We start from the raw sequence: 20,994 nt of genomic DNA, 5'->3' as shown, positions 1-20,994 counted from the left end.
ATGATTTAAAATCTCTTATTTTCAAGTAGGCTGTGAAGTGGCAGTCTTCTGAGAATTTCTGTTTATTTAAGTTAAAGTTCTTAATCTTAACGATTTCCTCTGGATCAGAGCACTTGAACATTAATTCTGTGTTAATGAGATTTACGTAACACTCTCTTTGTAAATGATGCTTTTAGTGATGAATGTTTCCCAATCTTTCTACATATTGTAGTTTGGGTTCTTGTTCTTACAAAGCAAAAAATAGATGAACACATTTACTGTAGACTTCAGGAAATGGTTTCATGTATCATGCAGTATAAACTTTTGATAACTTTTGCTTTGTCGAATGACTTATCCATGCTTTTGGTAATCTTTGTATCTTCTGAATACCAGTAATATTTTATTTAACTCCTGGTGACACTAAGAATTTTCTAGGCAGCATAAGTTTTACATTAGAATCATTGTAAAGGAGATGTCAATATTGCTACTTACTGTGATCATTCTGTATCTACTTTGAGTCTTCCTACACATACTTTCTTCCTTCTTTTTCTTTCCTTTTGTCTGTTTTAAACTGACATCTCCGTAGATGATTTTTAAATTTCTTGAGCAAGCTCCCCCAGTGTAACCTTCTGGCATCTGGCTGACATCCTCAGCATTTCGATGAAATTCCGTTCACTGGAATTATCTGTTAAGATTTCCTCTCAATAAAGTCCAGTGATCTTTTTCTCACTGCCCTTGTTCATCATCTCTGTTAATCTGTTTTCATTGCTATAAAGCAATACCTGAGACTGGGTAATTTATAAAGAAAAGAGGTTTAACTGGCTCATGGTTCTGCAGGCTGCAAGGAAGCATGGTGCCAGCATCTCCTTCTGGCGAGGACCTCAGGAGGCTTCCTATCATGTTGGAAGGCAAAGGGGGAGCTGGTGTGTCACAGGGCAAGAGCAGGAGCAAGTGAGTCATGGCAGGCTCTTTTATTTTATTATTTGTTTTATTCTACTTTTATTTTATTTTATTAGTTTTATTCTACTTTAAGTTCTAGGGTACATGTGTACAACATGCAGGTTTGTTACATATGTATACATGTGCCATGTTGGTGTGCTGCACCTGTTAACTTGTCGTTTACATCAGGTGTATCTCCTAATGCTATCCCTCCCCTCTCCCCCCATCCCACGACAGGCCCCAGTGTGTGATGTTTCCCTTCCTGTGTCCNAGCAAGTGAGTCATGGCAGGCTCTTTTATTTTTATTATTTGTTTTTATTCTACTTTTTATTTTTATTTTTATTAGTTTTTATTCTACTTTAAGTTCTAGGGTACATGTGTACAACATGCAGGTTTGTTACATATGTATACATGTGCCATGTTGGTGTGCTGCACCTGTTAACTTGTCGTTTACATCAGGTGTATCTCCTAATGCTATCCCTCCCCTCTCCCCCCATCCCACGACAGGCCCCAGTGTGTGATGTTTCCCTTCCTGTGTCCAAGTGTTCTCATTATTCAATTCCCACCTATGAGTGAGAACATGTGGTGTTTGGTTTTCTGTCCTTGTGATAGTTTGTTCAGAATGATGGTTTCCAGCTACATCCATGTCCCTACAAAGGACATGAACTCATCCTTTTTTATGGCTGCATAGTATTCCATGGTATATATGTGCCACATTTTCTTAATCCAGTCTGTCATTGATGGACATTTGGGTTGGTTCCAAGTCTTTGCTATTGTGAATAGGATGGTAGGCTCTTTTAAACGACCAGCTCTTATGTGGACTCACAGAGCGAGAACTCACTCATTACTGTGTGGAGGGCACCAAAACATAAGGGATCCATTCCCATGACCCAAACACCTTCCACCAGACCCACCTCCAACACTGGAGGTCACATCTCCACATGAGATTTGGAAGAGACCAAACATCCAAACCGTGTCATCGTCCATCTTTCACCAAGTTTGACAGCACTGGCCACTGTAATCTCCTTTATGTACCCTGTCCTCCTCCAGTTTGTGTGTGTGGAGGGCTTCTGGGTTTTCTTGATGTTCTTAATCTTTGGAGCTTAATACCTTGGCCTCATATGTGATCCTTCCACCACTCCTGGTACCCAGCCAGTGGGGAAGTCCTGCACACTCTTCCTTATAAAGGACTCTTAGATGATTGTGATGTTCCATGGCCACACACAGCCACTGTCTTGGCTGAGTCCTTCTCACTTCCAGCAGAATTCCTTTGATCTTTTCCAGCCGGTCTCCTCTGTCTCTTCTGCGGAATTTACCTTGCGCTTGTCTGTTAGCTCAGCCTTCCCACGAGCACCGGTTTTCACCCCTTCCTTCCTGCTAGGAAACTTGCCGTTCATCAGGCGAAGCTCCAAAGTCCTCACTCGCATTTTGAGTGACAAGCCCTCACACAGGTGGAAGCTTTCAGCGCTGCCACTGTCCTGGCCTCACTGAGCAACACTGTGAGGCTGTTAGGACACCGGGACTTTTCAGACAAACAACAAATGGTTGATCATTACAGAAGCACTATCAGCACAGACTAGCGCAGGAATACCGTTGAGACAAAAATGAAAGGAGAGAAATTTCATTTTCCTCCTGCCCAGAGATCACGACCATGAAGCCAGAGTGTGTATCACTCAGGACCATTTAATGAATTGCCTATATGAATACCTGTGGATGTGTTTTCCCTGTAATTCAAAATTAGATCACTGTAAATACTATTTTGTATCTTGCTTTGTTCAATTAGTGCTATTCCATTTTCTATTTCAGTAATTTTTTATTGCTTCTACTCTGTAGATGATTTTAAATTTTTTCCCATTTGATCCCCAGATTTTATTATAACAAATTAGTCCACACCAGTATACAATCTAGGACCACTCATTGCATCACATTTTACTTTTAAGTTTGTTTTCAGCTAGCACCACTTTTTTCTTCTGGACGCTTGTTGAAGAGACCAGATGAGTTGCCCTGTAGAATGTCTTACCTTTTGGATTTATCTAGTTGTTTTTATTTTTATTTTTTTTGAGACGGAGTCTCGCTCTGTCGCCCAGACTGGAGTGCAGTGGCCGGATCTCAGCTCACTGCAAGCTCCGCCTCCCGGGTTCACGCCGTTCTCCTGCCTCAGCCTCCCGAGTAGCTGAGACTACAGGCGCCCGCCACCTCGCCCGGCTAGTTTTTTGTAGTTTTAGTAGAGACGGGGTTTCATCATGTTAGCCAGGATAGTCTCGATCTCCTGACCTCGTGATCCGCCCGTCTCGGCCTCCCAAAGTGCTGGGATTACAGGCTTGAGCCACCGCGCCCGGCCTATCTAGTTGTTTTATTGAATCTGTTTCTCCATCCCCTGATTTCCCTTAAACTAGAATTTGTGTGCGAAAGCTCCACGGTTCAGATGAAACCTCTTTGCCTAGAATACTTCATAGGTGAAGCTGGTCCTTCAGGTTGCGTTACCTTCGACCACTAGTGAGGTTAGAATTGACCCCTGGATAGGGCAATGAGGGCCTGAGCCCATTGTGTCTTTCCCCTTGCAACCAGAATATTCTAGGCGTCAGTACTTTGGCAGTAGTACAAATACGTCAGTCAGGCATCTAATGTTTAGAATCAATGGATGATCTTTGCCTGGTTTTAATAATGTCATTCAAGTTCTGTGAAAGGATTTTCTCTGTTATTTTTTCTACTTTTATAAAGTGACCTTTTCTTGTAAATTTTAGAACTTTTAGCTCAACCACTGGGGCTATTTAATTACCCAGGGATAGAGTGCCTAGTAGAAAAACAGAAACAGGATGTTGCTTTTTTTCCCTTTTACTTTCTAATTTGAAAGTAAGGGATTGTTTAAGAGCTTCTGCAGAAATTGAGAAGTTGGGGTTTTATTTCCCTTTTCTGTTTTGAGTATCATTGTGGACAATCTTTGAAAGACTCCTTGCCTTTTTTTTTTTTTTTTTATTTACAAAAGATGAGCTTTTATCTCACCAAACAGCTGTAATGTGTTGATATCTCCATTTGGAATGGGGAAACTGAGGCTTAGAGCAGATACTTTGTAAACTAATGTGGCTAATAAATGATATTATTGTGGTGCAAACTCAGGTGTGCCTGACTCCAAAATCTTTCCCACGGTGCTGGAACCTTCCACATTCTTTCCTCAGGGCCCTCCCTGACCTGCCATAGCTCTGATGGTATGTCATGGCCAGCTGAGCCTTCTTGCTCCCTCCCACCCAACACGGCACTGCTGCTGTGTGCTGTGCCAAGCTTGGCCATCATCCTGTCCCCTAGCCTCTCCCTGTCCCTGGCTGCTCCCCTTTTCCCATTCTTCCCTTCATAAGCTCTAGGATGAGAATATTGACTTAGTGTTTGAGTGGGAGTCAGATGTATTACATAAAAATGTCCCCAGCATCAAAATGACTCAGAGTATGACTGTATTTTTAAATTAAATATCAAGACCTATCATCCGACAAAGCATATGAATGACAATGAGATATAATATTTGAAATTAGATTTGTTCAGGGGAATCAAAGATATTTTGTAACAGTATACACAGTAGGCATTGAGTAAGTAAATGAGAACTCTATGAGCTGTTTTCTGGAAAAGTTTAAAATAAAATTTGTCAAATATCAAATGATTGTTTAAAAAAATCAGTGGAGGCAGCATCCTTGGAAGAATCCAAGAACAGTTTTGTTTGTTTGTTTTTTGCATCAAGGCAGATCAGCAGGTGAACAGTGTTTGGGAAATACAGGACAGGAGACCTTCTCTCAAGAAACTGCATAAACAACTGTAATTAATTCCATTGTGGAAATTGCATTCTGGTTTCCAATCTATACTTCAGCTTAGAGGAAGCAAACTGGCTGGACAGGCTGGGAAATTCAGCCTGCAGGTTTCTGTTTTCTCTTTCAGAATATTTTGCTTCAGGATGTCTTAGACAGGCACGTGCTTCCCAACCAGTCGCAGTCCTGCCTCTGCCTGGGTTGACCGCTTGCCTGCTTCACACTCTTCTTACCCCTCTGGACTCTGAAAGGCTTGGGTCTGTGAGCCCTGGATCTGGCATTAGAACAGCACAGTGGTGACATGCTATTGGAACACAGGAAGAATATTACATCTATTTTCATCTCATCCTTTTGAAAAGTACCTTTTTATTTCAGAATGGTTTTAGATTTACAGAAAATCTGCGAAGATGGAACGGAGAGTTCCCATATATCCCTCATATCAGTTTTCTCCATTGTCAGCATTGTACATTACTAGGGTACATTTGCCACACAATAAGAAACCAGCATGGGTGCATCACTGTGCGTTAAACTGTATCCTTTTTTTTTTTTTTTTGAGACGGAGTCTCACTCTCCACCAGGCTGGAGTGCAGTGGCGCGATCTCGGCTCACTGCAAGCTCCGCCTCCTGGGTTCACGCCATTCTCCTGCCTCAGCCTCCCTAGTAGCTGGGACTACAGGTGCCCGCCACCGCGCCCGGCTAATTTTTTGTATTTTAGTAGAGACGGGGTTTCACCGTGGTCTCGGTCTCCTGACCTTGTGATCCGCCCGCCTCGGCCTCCCAAAGTGTTGGGATTACAGGCATGAGCCACCGCGCCCGGCCTAAACTGTATCCTTGATTCAGATTTTACTCATGTATTCGCTCCTCTCCTTTTCTGTCCCAGGTCCCATTCAGGACACTTGATGACATTTATCCTCCGGGTCTTCTTAGTGTCTTCTGGTTTATGATGGCTCGTCTTTCCTTGTTTTTCGTGAGCTTGAGAGTACTGAGGAGTGCTGGTCAGATATTTTGCAGATTGTGCCTCATTTTGTGTTTCTCTGATATTTTCCGTATAATGAGAAGGAGCTGACGTGCCCTTCTCATGACGCCGCTGCAGGGGTGCCCGTCTGAGTCATTGGTGATGTTGGCCTCGATCGCCTGGCCAGGGTCGCATTTGCCAGCTTTCTCCATTGGAAAGTGACTCTTTTTGGTCCACTTTCTGTATTCTCTTCCTGGGAAGCAAATCACTAAGTGGAGCCCACACTCTAGGGCTGGAGGCAGGGGCTGAGAGGATGGGAACCCCTTCTGGTGGGGGTGCATCTACAGACATTATTTGGAATTCTTTACGGAGGATTTGTCCTGGTTGGCCTTGCTTCTAGGCCCCTTCAGTGGATAGGGCTAGGAAACCCATGCATCTACACGTCTCTGTAATTATTTCTGTGTTTATCCATCTGGTGAAACACGAGTGTAACTAAGTCCAGTCCCACAGGGCTCATTCTAGCTTTCCTGTCTGGTTTATCTGTAACTTCTCTCTCCGACTGTGAGAAACTAGGTCCCACCAGCTACTCTTGGTTGACTTGACTCCAGTGTGCATGTAAAGCACTTTCACGGTTGCTCCTCTGCACCCTGTGAGAAGCAACTTTACCAACTACAGTACACAGTTTCCGTGCCATTCCTTTTTTTAAAAACATTTTATTTAAAATTATTTTAATTTTGTGGGTATGTAGTATGCAGTTCCTTTTATCTTTAGCCCTACGGTTTTCAGTCAAAACATTGTCTTCCAAAGTTACTGTCTCTTCTGTTTTAATACTTGTTTTTGCATTCGTTTAAAAATGTACTAATGTATACTTTAAATAAATGTGCATATTGGGGACGTAGTCTCAAAAGTGTTTTTTTAAAGCTCATAGGAGTGTGCAATAAAACAATTGAAGATCTGTGGATATAGATCGTGGTGCTGGTGATGCAAAGATATTTACCTTTGACTTTGGGATGCTTAGTGATTTACTGAGTTGAGCAGATATTTATTGAGAAAGCAGCATGATGAAGTGGAAGGAAGAAAGGCTCTGGGGGCGTAAATGGCCCTAGGTTCACATTCCAGCTTGGTCACCTACTAACTGCGTGACATCAGGCAGGTTACTTAACCTGTCTGCGTAATTATTTCCTCCAGTGACGTTGGTTAATACGCATTTCACAGGACCCCTGTGTAGGTTGGAAGGTCTAGGCCTGGATCTGTGTCTTTACATGTATCTGGACACCTGGGATAGTCCACATTCTTGCTACTCACAGTGTGATTTACCAGCTAAGAATATCAGCATCCCCCTGGGAGACCTGTCGGAAATACAGACCCTCAGGCCCCTCCCAGACCTCCTGAGTTTGGAATCTACATTCCACAGACCCCCAGGTGACTCGGATGCATGTTCACGTGCGAGAAGCCCTGCTTCGTACTGTGCTTTGAGAAGCTGTGAGCCGCACAGCTCCCCAGCTCCACTTGTTCTTCTCGCTCTCTGAAATCTCCTGGGGATCCAGGCCTCAGCTGCACTGCTGTCTTCCCCCAGGAGTCCCGCACTTGCCCCTTGCCCTGTGCCGGGTGTTGCCGCGTTCAGCCTGCTGTGCTGGCGTCATCTGTCTCCCTCTTTCCATCTCACTGTGGTATCATTCATTGCAAGCACAGTATCTGGCACGTTGAATGTGCTAATAAATATTTGCTGAATACAAGAACGTCCTTGGTGCTAGGCCAACTTCTGAGATTACCAGAGGAGAGACATGGTTCCTGCCATTCAGGAAATCTCAGCCCAGAGAGGAGGCGGACTTGGAGTGGACATGACACCATAGGATTGTAAGCACAATTACAAGGGGTTCACCTTGCCTGCTGTCTAGACAGAGCCGATTCATCAAGACAGGGGAATTGCAATAGAGAAAGAGTAATTCATGCAGAGCCACTTGTGCAGGAGACCAGAGTTTTATTACTGCTCAAATCAGCCTCCCTGAGCATTCGGGGAGCAGAGTTTTTAAGGATAACTTGGTGGAAGCCAGTGAGCCAGGAGTGCTGATTGGTCAGGGCTGAAATCATAGGGAGTCAAAGCTGCCTTCTTGTGCTGAGTTGGTTCCTGGATGGGGCCACAAGTGCAGACAAGCCAGTTTATCGATCCAGGTGGAGCCAGCTGATCCATCAAGTGCAGGGTCTGCAAAATATCTCAAGCGCTGATCTTAGGAGCAGTTCAGGGAGGGTCAGAATCTTGTAGCCTCCATCTGCATGACTCCTAAACCATAATTTTTAATCTTTTGGCTAATGTTAGTACTACAAAGGCAATCTAGTCCCCAGGCAAGGAGGAGGTCTGCTTTGGGAAAGGGCTGTTACCGTCTTTGTTTAAACTATGAAGTTTCTCCCAAAGTTAGTTCAGCCTATGCCCAGGAATGAACAAGGACAGCTTGGAGGTTAGGAGCAAGATGGAGTCAGTTAAGTTAGATCTCTTTCACTGTCTCAGTCATCATTTTGCAAAGGCGGTTTCAGGGCCACCCTGTGGATGCTGTGAATGCTCTGAGGGGGAAGCAGACGGTTTCCCTAGAATGGGTGTTGCTTAAGCTGAGCCTTGGAGACTAGATGGCCAGTGCACCAAGCTTCCCTGTGTCAAGGAAAGGCTCTTCCTGAGCCCCCAAGACCGCCTGTCCTGACCTTGTCTTTAGCCCATACTGGCTCCCCCGTGACAAATCTCGATTTGCTTTCTTTTGTTCTGTTCTCTTTTGTTTTATATTCTGTGCTTTTGAAGAGATATGGCTGTTTTAAAAAGCAACACGGAGCTCATTAAATGAAATATCCCTAAGGGTTGGATTGTGGCCCAAATGTCAGTACATATCTGGTAAGAAAAGAGGAAATTAAAACCCACATCACTGTATTTCATCTAGATAGTACTTGATACCAAGGCAGACACGTCTCAATAGCAGAGCTGCATACCATCCAAACAGCAAAACAAAACAAAACAAAAAACAAACAAAACCACCTCGGGGTTCGAATTCAGCCTTTATTTCCTCAGCCACTTTTCCGTGGGAAAGTCACCGTGCTGCTCTGGGCCTCACGGCTCTCATCTGCAAAGTGAGGAGGAGGTGCCTGCCCGGCCCTCTTTACAGGCTTTTTAAGAGGATGCAAGTGAAGAAAGGATATGTGTGTTTTAAGACTGCAGTGCTCTTATGTTAACATCGGCTCATGTTAGGATTTGCAATTCCAAAGCTCATTCCCGGTTTATTTGCAAAATATTATCCTAAATTTGTCTCAAGGTCTTCTCTTTCTGCTCTCTCCTTTTCTTTATGTTCTCTTCCTCTTCCTCACTCTCTTTATTCTCCTCCTCTTTTCTTCCTAGTGTCCTGATCCAGTCCCCTCACTTGTTATCGATCCCACAGTTTTCTGTGGAGCAGCGATGTCGCCTGCGTTCATCTATGATGCGCTCACCTATGCATGTAGTTTATGTTTACTGAGTATTACTCTATTCCTGGCAATTGCTATGTGCTGTGGATATAAAAGATAAAATGGTATTTTCTCAAAAGGAGTTCACACATGGATCATTGCATGTGTTTTCGTGTCACAGGTACGATCTGTACAGTGGATCATTGAGTGTGTTTTAGCATCACAGGTGTGGTCTGTACATGAATTGTTCAGTGTGTTTTAGTGTCACAGGTGCGAGCTGTACAGTGGATTGTTGAGTATTTTAGGGTCACAGGTGTGATCTGTACGGTGGATCGTTGAGTGTGTTTTAGTGTCAGAGGTGCAATCTGTACAGTGGATTGAGTGTGTTTTGGTGTTACAGGTGCGAATTGTATGGTGGGTTGAGTGTGTTTTAGTGTCAGAGGTGTGATCTGTATGGTGGATAGAGTGTGTTTCAGTGTTACAGGTGTGAACTGTATGGTGGGTCATTGAGTATGTTTTAGTGTCACACGTGTGAGCTGTATAGTGGATCATTGAGTGTGTTTTAGTGTCACAGGTGTGAGCTGTATAGTGGATCGTTGAGTGTGTTTTAGTGTTTTAGTGTCACCGGTGTGACCGGTACAGTGGATCATTGTGTTTTAATGTCACAGGTGTGATCTGTGTGGTGGATTGAGTGTGTTTTAGTGTCACAGGTGTGAGCTGTATAGTGGATCATTGTTTTAGTGTCACAGGTGTGAGCTGTATAGTGGATCATTGAGTGTGTTTTAGTGTCACAGGTATGAGCTGTATAGTGGATCGTTGAGTGTGTTTTAGTGTTTTAGTGTCACCGGTGTGACCGGTACAGTGGATCAGTGTGTTTTAATGTCACAGGTGTGATCTGTACGGTGGATCGTTGAATGTGTTTTAGTGTCAGAGGTGCGATCTGTATGGTGGGTTGTTGAGTGTGTTTTAGTGTCACAGGTGTGATCTCTACGGTGGGTCATTGAGTGTGTTTTAGTGTCACAGGTGTGATCTATGCAGAATGCACGGTCAGGGATGTGTAAGTGTAGGCATGCAAATACTCACAGGAATTTTAAAGCTTCAAAGACAGTTGATACCAGAGCTGGGTATTGAAAGATGCGTCGGTATTGAGGTTCCTTTGAGACCTTCCAATGATCGAGTGCCCTAGGTACAGGCACAGAGTGTGCCTTGTGTATCTCAGGAGCCTCAGTTACAGTTGACCTCTGCGTCCATGGGTTCAACAGCTGTGGATTCAACCGATCTTGGATTGAAAGTATCCAGACAAAAAAACTGCATCTGTACTAAACCTATACAGACATTTTTCCTATCATTCATTCCTAAATAATACAGTACAACTATATAGCATTTACATTTTATTAGGCATAATAAATCTAGAGAGTAAGTTATACAGAATGATGTGCACGGGTTATATACAGATGTGCTATTTTATATCAGGGACTTGAGCGATTTTGGTATCCAAGAGAGATCATGCTGTGGGAGGGGAATGACTGTATTTCAAGTGGTTGGGGTGTGAAGGGGTGCGGGCTGGGGAGAGATTGGATAGGAGGAGGTAGGAAGGCAGAGAAAGGAGGACAGTGAATGTAGAGGCGGAGAAGATAGACAGGGGCCTTTGCCATACTAAGGAGTTTAGATTTTAAATGGGTGGTCATGGGGGTTTGAAGCAGCAGAATGTATGGATGGAATTAATTTTCAGAGAGTTCAGCCCTGGGAACCCCAAGGTTAGAATGGATTAAAACTGGGATTAGAGTTTGTGGCTCCAAGGAAGTACTGGAACTGGGACTGGACCCTGTGTTTTCTGAATCTGTTTCTTGGACTTTTCCCAGAACGTTGCCTTGTGCGAAATGACAAAATGTATTAGCTTCTACATACTGGGAGCCTTCTCTGCATTGGGCACTGTGCTGAGTGCTTTGCATGCGTTACTAGCCATTCTCAGACCAGCCCTGAAAGGTAGGTATTGCAGTCTTCGTTTGCAGCGATAGTTTGTCCACAATCACACAGCTTGGAGGTGGCCTTGGCCGCCTGACGTCAAAGTGCATGCTCTTCCCATTAGAACAGTGGGCCTCCTGTGGACTGGCTGCAGTCTTTCCAGTGGACATTCTAGCAGTAGGCACCAACCAAGCTTTTTTTTTTTTCCCTGAAAGTACAAAGATCCCTTCTGCCCTTATGGAACTTTGTGGGAGAGTGTCATTTCTTTTCTTCTGACTCAAATATGAACTTCTTAAACTTGCCAGTGATGTAAAAAATGGACAGTTTGTCTTAGTATATGTTTTCAGCTCAACTTTGAAGATTTATATCCAATACTTGTATTCAGCTGACTGAGGTAAGAAGCTAGGCTTTGCAATGCCTACAACATGAAACTTCTCCCTATTCTGAAGGTAGGTCACTCTGTTTGGGTTAAATTTGTGTTCATGATTTTAAAGCTTAGATCTGCAGGAATCTCAGCCTTAGTCCTAAGTGTGTAATTTAAATTTATTCCTGTGGGGAAATAGCCAATATCTCCATTAGAAAATCACTTCGGAACACATTTTCACATTTTAGATTGATGAGCCAGGGATTTAATAGATTATTTAGAAAATTTCCTCCAAGCAACTCTGGAATAAAGGTATATGTGGCAGAGGTGTTTGAAACCTGTCTTTCCCCAGTGAAATACTTGTTTTACTTCTGCAAGATTTAAACAGCCATTCAGCTGGGCACGGTGGCTCATGCCTGTAATCCCAGCACTTTAGGAGGCTGAGGCGGGCGGATCCCCTGAGGTCAGGAGACCAGCCTGACCAATATGGTGAAACCCTATCTCCACTCAAAATACAAAAATTAGCCAGATATGATGGTGGATGCCTGTAATCCCAACTACTCAGGAGGCTGAGGCAGGAGAATCATTTGAACCTGGGAGGTGGAGGTTGCAGTGAGCCAAGATTGTGCCACTGCACTCTAGCCTAGGTGACAGAGTAAGACTCCATCTCAAAAAATAAATAAATAACTAGTCATTCCTTGGGTGTTTGGGGAAAATATCCAATAAATAATGGCTACTAGTTGTTATGTGATTAGTTGGAATAGTTAATAGTTACCCATGATGTGACAAGCAGTTAATTCAGTGCATCGCATATTATGTCTGGTTCTTAAACCTCATTGGAGCAGGTTTTGCAGGTATTGAAGCCGGGCTCTCTATAGTGGGGCTGCCCTGACTGCACAGCTGATGCGAGGGCTGTGGGAGGGCAGCTTGCTCCTCCCCTGCACCATGCTGCCTGTTTTTACTGCTACAAAACACGCCGCAGGAACTGTGCCAGGAGGTTTCTACATATCACCTTGCTCTGTGGATGATTGGGCCTGTTGACTGCAGAAGTCAGCCAGTGACTTCTTCTAACAGAGTCCTTTTGCCTACGTTGAGGTGATCATGCCATGGAATATGGCACCCATCACTCTTGCATGGCTGTGAGGAAACCATTTTCAGTTAAATAAGTGAAATACACGTGTGCCACTCTTGGGACCTTGCTTTAACTTTCTGAAACCCTTTCTTAGGCTTGACAATTTACTCAGCCTGCTTGGCCTTCATTATCTGAATCTGGATTTGCAAATTACAGATTGTTCAAGGAACCTGTGTTGAAGCCTGGGGTTGATTGGAAATGAACACAGATGATTTAGAGTCTTTTGATTAACCAAAGCTTCAAGATGTTAACATTTTTGAGGAAGAGAAGGGATACTGTATTTTTTCAAATTTTTGCTACATGCCGGGCACCATCCACGATCTTTTAAAATCCTCATTTTAGCCCTGAGTGATGCTTCTCACCCTTTGGTGGTGGCTAGGCCCAGAGAAGTAAGTAAGTGATGTGCTAGTGTAGGGGAGGAGATTTAAACTCAGGGTCACTGACTCTCAGACCTGTGCTCCCTCCACTGTGCTGTGGGGTATTAGCCAGTGACATCTGCCTTTTTGTGGACACCATAGTATTATTGGGGGAAATATCGGGTTGGGCAAGCATTTGGGTTTTCTGTTAGGTTGTTCTTGCATTGTGATAAAGAAATACCTGAGACTGGGTAGTTTATAAAGAAAAGAGGTTTAATTGCCTCATGGCTCTGCACAGGCTGTCCAGGAAGCCTGGTGCCAGCGTCTGCTTGGCTTCTGGTGGGGCCTCAGGAAGTTTCCAGTCGTGGCAAAAGGTGAAGCCAGAGCCGGCGTGTCACATGGCAAGAGCAAGAGAGAGAGATTGGGAGATGCCACACACTTTTAAACAACTAGATCTCGCGTGAACTCACTCGTCACCAAAGGAATGACGCTGAGTCATTCGGGAGGGATTGGTCCCCCATGATCCTGACACCTCCTACCGGGCCCTACCTCCAACACTGGAGATTACATGTCAGCATGAGATTTGGTGGGCGCATACATCAGCATATGAGGCTTTAAAGGCAGACCTGGCTTCACCACTATTAGTATCACCCACTGGCAAATTACTGAGTTTCTGTGAGCCTCAGTTTCTTTATTTGAAAAATAAGAATAATATGGGTCTCAAACAGCTCTTGTGAGCTTGGAGAAAATGCGTATGAGAGCATCTGGCACATTGTCAGCCCTCAATAAGAGTTAGCTTTGAGTTCGTTTCCTGCCTCTGTTAGTGATCAAAGCCTGAACGTATGCACTTGTGCCTTGGTGGGGGCAGATGCTGAGCACTGTAGAGGCTATTGCAACTGCCCCCTCCTCTAATCCGCCACTCCTAGGGACTGCCCGTTCTTCCCATTGGAGAACAGGGATTAACAGCAGACGTGACTTTGATCCTGGACAGTGAACTTGAGAATCCCATTGCTGGAGAATCCCTCAACTGTACAGCATCTGTTTGGCAGCAGCAAAAACACACTTCAGTGCTCCAAAGGTTTGCTTTCCCCTCGATTAGTCTCTGTTCTTATATATTTGACCTTCTTTCTTTGAAAGGCTGGGCAATGAAACTGGGCACGTTCTTGAAATTTGCTAAGGGTTTAAAAAAAGAAACCTACTTCTCGAATAGCCACTTTCTAGAGTGAGGAAGGAGGGAAAGCCATGGCGGAGAAGCAGCTAGCAGTTTGTTCTTCAGCACAGCTTTTTGCCTCTTTCTCTTTGCAGCCTCCTTTTGTGTAACACAACGACCACCTTTTCTCAAGTGAGAAAAGGTTCCTCCTTTTCTTTTCTGGTTCCTCCAGGCTCTGCTTCTGTGTATACCTGGGCAGTTGGGCCCAGTCTCTCTGAACCGGTTAATTCCTGCTTGCAATTCCACTGCTCATCGTCCCTTAATAGGGATTAGTGGTTGTTTTTTGTTGTTGTTGCTGCTGCTTTTTTGAAATGGAGTCTGGCTCTGCCGCCCGAGCTGGAGTACAGTGGCACAATCTCGGCTCACTGCAACCTCTGGTTCCTGGGTTCATGCACTTCTCCTGCCTCAGCCTTCCGAGTAGCTGGGATTACAGGCGCCTGCCACCACGCCTGGCTAATTTTTTTGCATTTTTAGTAGAGACAGGGTTTCACCATGTTGGTCAGGATGGCCTCGAACTCCTGACCTCAAGTGATCCTCCAGCCTTGGCCTCCCAAAGTGCTGGGATTACAGACGTGAGCCACCGCACCTGGCTGGATTAGTGGTTGTTGTTATTGTAGCTGTTTTCTATAGAATTTTAGTAACACCTTCACTTCTGGTTTCTGACCTGAGCTCCTGATATAGGACAGTGATCAACAGGCATTTGTTAGCTTTGATTTCTCTGTCTTCTCAGTTCAATTGATCACATCTTTATGAGGATTTGTGCTTCAAAACTTACCAAGAATGTGGCGATGCCTCAGATAGACGAGAGAGCTATGGAGGCCGTGCGTCTGCCCTGCAGAACCTGGCTGTTATTCCAGGACTGGCATATGTGACTGCTGCTGAGGAGGAGGAGTTTAGTTTGTGCGCATGAGGTGTGGAGAGGAGGGGAAGATAAGACCATAGAGAGAGCCGAAAACCAGATGGCTTGTGCTAAGAGCTGCACATGCGAAGCAAAAGATTTGGGAGATTGTTTTTATTTGTGCTTATTTTTTTCCTATCACAAAGTAATGAATGATCCTTGTTAAAAAAAAAAAAATCTGGAAACTTGAGGAAACTCTAAAGGAGAAGCGCAAAACATTCCCCAAAATCTCGCTACCCAGAAATGGGTGCTACTCTCATTTTGGCATATTTCCTTCCAGTCTTTCTCCATGCATCTCTGTGTGTAGGTGAGATCAGACCTTATGAGCAGTCTAGTCCTCTATTTTACTAAAATTATGTTATAAGCATTTTCTTACCCCTTCAAGCTTATTTTTAAGTTACTGCTCAGTAGAACTCTAACATGATTTCTAAAATGCCCCCCCTCTTGTTCGAGGCTTCGGTCGCTAGTTTTTCCCAGTGATAACACTTTGGCAAGAGGAGCTGGTCTTCTGAAATAGTGAGCTGGCAGAACTTTTAAGGCAAGGAGTTATGTATCTGATCTTACTTTCAGGGCAGTCACTTCTGTGGCCATGTGGAAACAAACCTGGCAGGAGGAAGTACTGGAGGAAGCAGGGAAACTGTGCCTTGGTTCCGGCATTCTTTCAGCAAATATACGCCAGGCACGTGTTAGGCCACTTAGGAAGCTGTTGAAAGAGCACAGGCAGAGAAATGATTCAAGTTTGCAGAAGGCAGTTTTAGTGAGGGTGGAGAGGAGGGAATTGATGTGAGAAGTATTTGGTTGGAAAACAATATTTGTGTATGGTGTGGGTTCCTTACACAGAAGCATTTGTAGTGTTATTTGGGCCATGTCGCGGATGGCAAAGCCATGCCCTGGGTTAGAAACAATGGGAGGAGGGCTGGTTTCAGAGGGTATTTGGGAAGTTACTTATAGGGCTGCCTCTTGGCCGTTCAGGTGAATGTGTGCTACTAAAGAAGTCAATTTCAGCTGGAATTCTGGAGGGAGGTCCAGCTTGGTGGTATCGATTCAGGACAGTCAGCTGTGGATGGTCAAATTGTGTGTGGTTCCTTGGAATGAGTCAAGAGAGAAGAGGAGCAAAAGTAGATCCCTGGGGAACAGAGGGCAGTCGGGAAAGTGAAGGGAGACTTGAAGGAGGAAAAGGTCAAGGGCATTTCAGGCCTGGATGCCAGCAAGTGCGAGGCAGAGGCTGGTAAAGGGGAATGCCATGTTTAAAGGTAGGGATAGGCCAGCATGGCTGGGAGAGCTGTGCCATCAAGGTCAGAGTTGTAGAGGTTTGGAGTTTTGCGGGGAGCAGGGATTCGGTAGGGATAAAGATAGAAGCTGGGCATAGAAGCAAGCATGTAGCAGAATAGAGAGTCCCAGCTTCCCCAGAGCTGTGCTGAGAAGTAATGTGTTTTTGAGTTCAGAGGAGGGAGATGTTACTTAATCTGAGGGGTCAGAGGGCAGCAGTCAGAGGATCAGGAGAGATGCATTTATTCACGGGTTTTTCTTCATGCTGTCACATATTTTTTCAATTCTGTGTTTGTGCATTGATTTTATTATCTGTATGTTTTGTGTATCTATTTGTAGATACCAGGGATTGTATAAAATTTAAATCCCTGAAGGCAGTGACACTGTCGCTCATTCTTGCTGGGGAAATCTCCCCCACCCTCAACCTGCTGAAGAATATTCTATTTCTGCTCACACATTTAGCTTCTCCTTCTCCCATGATCTCTGGGAGGCCGGGATGGGGAGCGCTATTTTCTTGGCTGCTCCTGGATATTCTGGGGGGAGTAAACTGGGATAATGAGAAGAGCCAAATGAGCCCAGAGGATGTACAGGTGTGGGAGGAGCCCAGTTCCTCTCCCGACCACACTGACTCATCACTGCTTTTAAGAACCTGTGGGATTTGGGAGGCCAAGGCAAGCAGATCACTTGAGCCCAGAAGTTGAGACCAGCTTGGGCAACATAGCGGAACCTCATCTCTACAAAAAATACAAAAATTAGCCAGGCATGATGGTGCGTGCCTGTGGTTCTAGCTCCTAGGGAGGCAGAGGTGGGAGGATCACTTGAGCCCAGGAGGTCGAAGCTGCAGTGAGCTGTGATTGAGCCACTGTACTCCAGCCTGGGTGACAGAGCAAGTCACTGTCTCGAAAAAAAGAACACCAATAGGGAGAGGCCAGGATGATGAGGGGAAGTTGGTATCTTTTTGTTAGATCCAGAGTTTGTGCTGGTGAAAGAAGGTTAGGATGTAGAAAAGGGATTCAGAGATACAGTGGCTGCTCTTCAATGTTCTTCAAGGGTCCAAGTGAAGAACTGGAATTTTTTCAATGACATGTGACAGTTGACCTGTGTTTCAGGAAGTATAGCCTTGAGCTGAGTCTGAGATACGTGGGACCCTCGGAACTACTACAACTACAGCTTCTTAGTACAGGTCGAGCATCCCAACTCCAAAAACCCCAAATCTGAAATTTTCTTAGAACCAACATGACACTCAAAGGAAATGGTGATTGGAGCATTTCAGATTTTCTGAGTTGGGATGCTCAGCCAGTATGTATATTGCAAACACAGTTGTCCCTCGGTCTGGGTGGGGCATCGGCTCCAAGGCCCCCGCGTATGCTCAAGTACTCTAGTTGGCCTTGCAGAACTTGTGCATATGAAAAGTCAGCCCTCTGTTTACATGAGTTTCGCATCCCACAAATACTGTATTTTCCACCCACGTCTGGCTGAAAAAACCCGCATATGAGTGGACCTGTACAGGTCAAACCTGTGTGCTTTGAGGGGTAACTGTATTCAGAAATCTGAAGAAATCCCAAATTCTTTTAAAACACTAATGGTCCCAAGCACTTGGGAAAAGGGATACGCAATCTGTAGAGTACCATGTAGAGATGAGTATCGAGTGGGTGTGGTTGATCCGATGCTCACTTGCACTGGAATCAAAATAACATAGCATTGATCTCTGCTATGTTTTTTAACTGGCTTTCATCCATAGATTTATTGATTTGCTTGATTCAAAAAAAAAAAAAAAGGAAAGATTTTGCAATGTTGGGTTTAATTTTACTGTTAAAATAATGAAGAAGACCTGATGATTCTGCACCTTAGGGCAAGTGTTTCACCAGCCATACATTCCCACTCACGCTGTCAAGATCCCAGCATTTTAGGATTCCTGTTTTTCTACTTGTTTTAATTAAGAGTAATGAAGAGATGCAGAGACCTCATATTTGGTGAAGTATACAATCAAGAAGAAAAGGATAATTATAAACTGTATTGCTTATATTATAAATATAATATTAAATATAAGTAGCCATTTAATAACTTTTTTTTCGAGACAGACTCTCGCTCTGTCGCCTAGGCTGGAGTGCAGTGTCAACCTCTGCCTCCTGGGTTCAAGCAGTTCTACTGCCTCAGCTACCCAAGTACCTGGGATTATAGGTGCTCGCCACCATGCCCAGCTAATTTTTTTGTATTTTTAGTAGAGATGGGTTTTCATCATGTTGGCCAGGCTGGTCTCAAACTCCTGACTTCAGGTGATCCACCCCCCTTGGCCTCCCAAAGTGCTGGGATTACAGGCATAAGCCACTGCACCCAGCCTAATAACTTTTAAAACAAGATAGAAGTAGTTCTATTGAGCAAGGAACAGTGATAAAAATGTATAGAAATTGTAAAGTGACTATTTTGTAGCTATAGAAATTCTCTAATAGAGTTCTTTAAATTTGCTTTGTAAATTGGTCAAATTAAGTTTGAGAAGATGTTTTACTTTAAAGTTCGTGTAGTAATTTACAATTTTCACAGGGCTTTATTATCTTTTGCATTATTCGAGCTTCACAACAGATGTATGACAATAGCTTTTGGGTAACAATACCCCAGCTTCACAGACAAGGAGCCTGAGGCATGGAAGGGCGTCTCCTTGGCAGCCACCTCTTCTCCTTGACTTTTTTGCTGGGTAATTCCTACCCTCAGTGTCTGGGTCAGGCCTCGAGGCCTCCCAGACTCCACAGCAGCATCCTAACTGCACCCTGAGCCTGTAGTTCCTCTCTGCTATAAAGTGTCTGCTGGATACTTAAGTGCTTCCTAAAATATATATTTGTTTGTATCAGTTCTCACCTAAAACCCTTCCCCATCTCCCCATCAGCTGCAAAATAATACCGGGTTGCCGAGCATGGTGCCTGCAGCCCTGCACCCCGCGGCACTGCACCCCGCAGCCCTGCACCCCGCGGCCCTGTACCCCACGGTCCCCGCCCCTCCCTGGTGGTGGCTTCCCCTGGCCCTGATGTGGGAATGCGGCTGAGCCCTGGGCAGTGGCATCTGCAGGGTGGGCAGCATGACTCAAACTCCGTCTTCTCTGGCTGGTGGGACCTGGCAGGAGTTGTGGCCTACCTTGTGCTCGCAGGATCAGGCCACACCCTGGGGTAGGTAGAACAGCAAGGTGGACTCGGTCCTCAGCCTCCTAGAGCTGTCCTGTTAGGCCTGAATTGCCTGGGCATGGCTGGTAAGGGAGAGAGAAACCCAGTTCCACAGCCCTTAAGGCACCGGCATTTTGGTGGTGGTGTAGCACCTGGACCTATGTCCTGACCAGGCCACCTGTCCAGCCTTCTCTGTGCAGGTGGGCCTGTCCAGCATTCCCTGCTCTGCCGAGTTCTCTAACTCCACGTGCGTGTGCCCCGCTGGACTCAGAGCTCTGGGAGGGCAGGGGCGCATCCTGTCCTTGTGTGTGCTGTGGGAGGAGTGCCTGTCACCAGTGTGCCTGTTGGATGCTTCCCATGTCTTCCACCATACTCGGTGTACGTTGTGGTCTCTGGCTGTGAAAAACGGTCTGTTCTATAGGTGAATTGATGGCTGAGTCTGAGAACATAGTGGGATCATAGGTAGTAGCCTGCTGTTATTGGCAAGCTGTCTCATGGAAAGAGTGCTCTCCTGTCTAGAAATGCTATCATGAACTTAAGAATCAAAAATTTGTTTATTTTTATTTATTGCATCTTTGCAAATCTAAAATGTTGTTAGCAGTCAGGAGAGAGGGTGCTCTGGGGAGGGATGGGCTTGGTGACAGAGCAGACGGGAGAGGGTGGTGGGTACAGGCATGTTCTTTCTCCAGCTGGGTGCTGGATTTAGATGTATGCTTTGTAATAAATCATGGACCTTATTCATATTTTGTGTAATTTTCTGTATGTGTGTTTTAGTTCATTATAAAAATGGTATTTAGGATGACTGTAATCCCGGCATTTTGGGAGGCCAAGGCAGGTGGATAACCGAGGTCAGGAGGTCAAGACCAGCCTGGCCAACATGGCGAAACCTGGTATCTACTAAAAGCAAAACAAAAATTAGTCAGGCATGGTGGCTCACTCCTGTAATCCCAAGCTATTCGGGAGGCTGAGGCAGGAGAATTGCTTGAACCCGGGAGGTGCAGGTTGCAATGAGCCGAGATTGTGGCATTGCACTCCAGTCTGGGCAACAGAGTGAGACTCTGTCTTGAAAAAAAAGAAAAAAAGTAAAGGTATTTAAGAGATAATTAATTTTAATGATTCTAAAATATAAAAATGATTTAAAAAAATGAACATTACTTCTACCAATTAGACAAGCAGTGTCACCTTTTGGTGAACTTTCTTCCAATTCTTTTTTTTGCCTTGTGTGTTGCTTTTCAAAGAACAGTATAACACTTTTAAAATGGAAAAAGAGCCACCTGCCATATCTTGGGTAAATTAGACTAGTGTAGACTTAAAAAGAGGAATTCTCTGAGATGTCACTGGGCCTCATGGACTCTGTTTCTGTGTGGGTTCTCTGCTGTCCTGCTTTCTTACCAGCTGTGGCCCTGTCCCCACTCTCAGCCCACGACTGCTGACATTGGCGGTCAGTTCTCCAGGCCCGGTCACAGGGTAGAGAAGGCTAGTGCTCAGACCAGGATCTTCTCTCTCCTCTCCTCTCCTCTCCTCTCCTCTCCTCTCCTCTCCTCTCCTCTCCCCCCCCCCCCCC

At 44.8% G+C, this 20,994-nt stretch overlaps 1 protein-coding gene across 7 annotated transcripts in view; it reads left to right on the top strand.

Moving 5' to 3' along the window:
• The window catches only part of TRAPPC9 (trafficking protein particle complex subunit 9), a 745,023-nt gene that overhangs the window by 254,624 nt on the left and 469,405 nt on the right, over positions 1–20,994 (top strand). For 3 of the 7 annotated variants that reach the window (XM_017895132.1, XM_017895131.1, XM_017895130.1), the window contains one exon: positions 10,947–11,070. The exons of the other annotated variants lie outside the window; for them this stretch is intronic. In XM_017895132.1, the coding sequence (XP_017750621.1) occupies positions 10,947–11,070 (124 nt within the window). The remainder of the gene's footprint in view (positions 1–10,946; positions 11,071–20,994) is intronic. 7 annotated transcript variants of the gene reach the window in all.

Source organism: Rhinopithecus bieti, unplaced genomic scaffold, assembly GCF_001698545.2.
Source record: "Rhinopithecus bieti isolate Rb0 unplaced genomic scaffold, ASM169854v2 scaffold_25940, whole genome shotgun sequence".
In the NCBI taxonomy this organism is placed as follows: domain Eukaryota; kingdom Metazoa; phylum Chordata; class Mammalia; order Primates; family Cercopithecidae; genus Rhinopithecus; species Rhinopithecus bieti.
The sequence above is the reverse complement of the archived record's forward strand: the minus strand, read 5'-3'. Positions and strand labels throughout refer to the sequence as shown.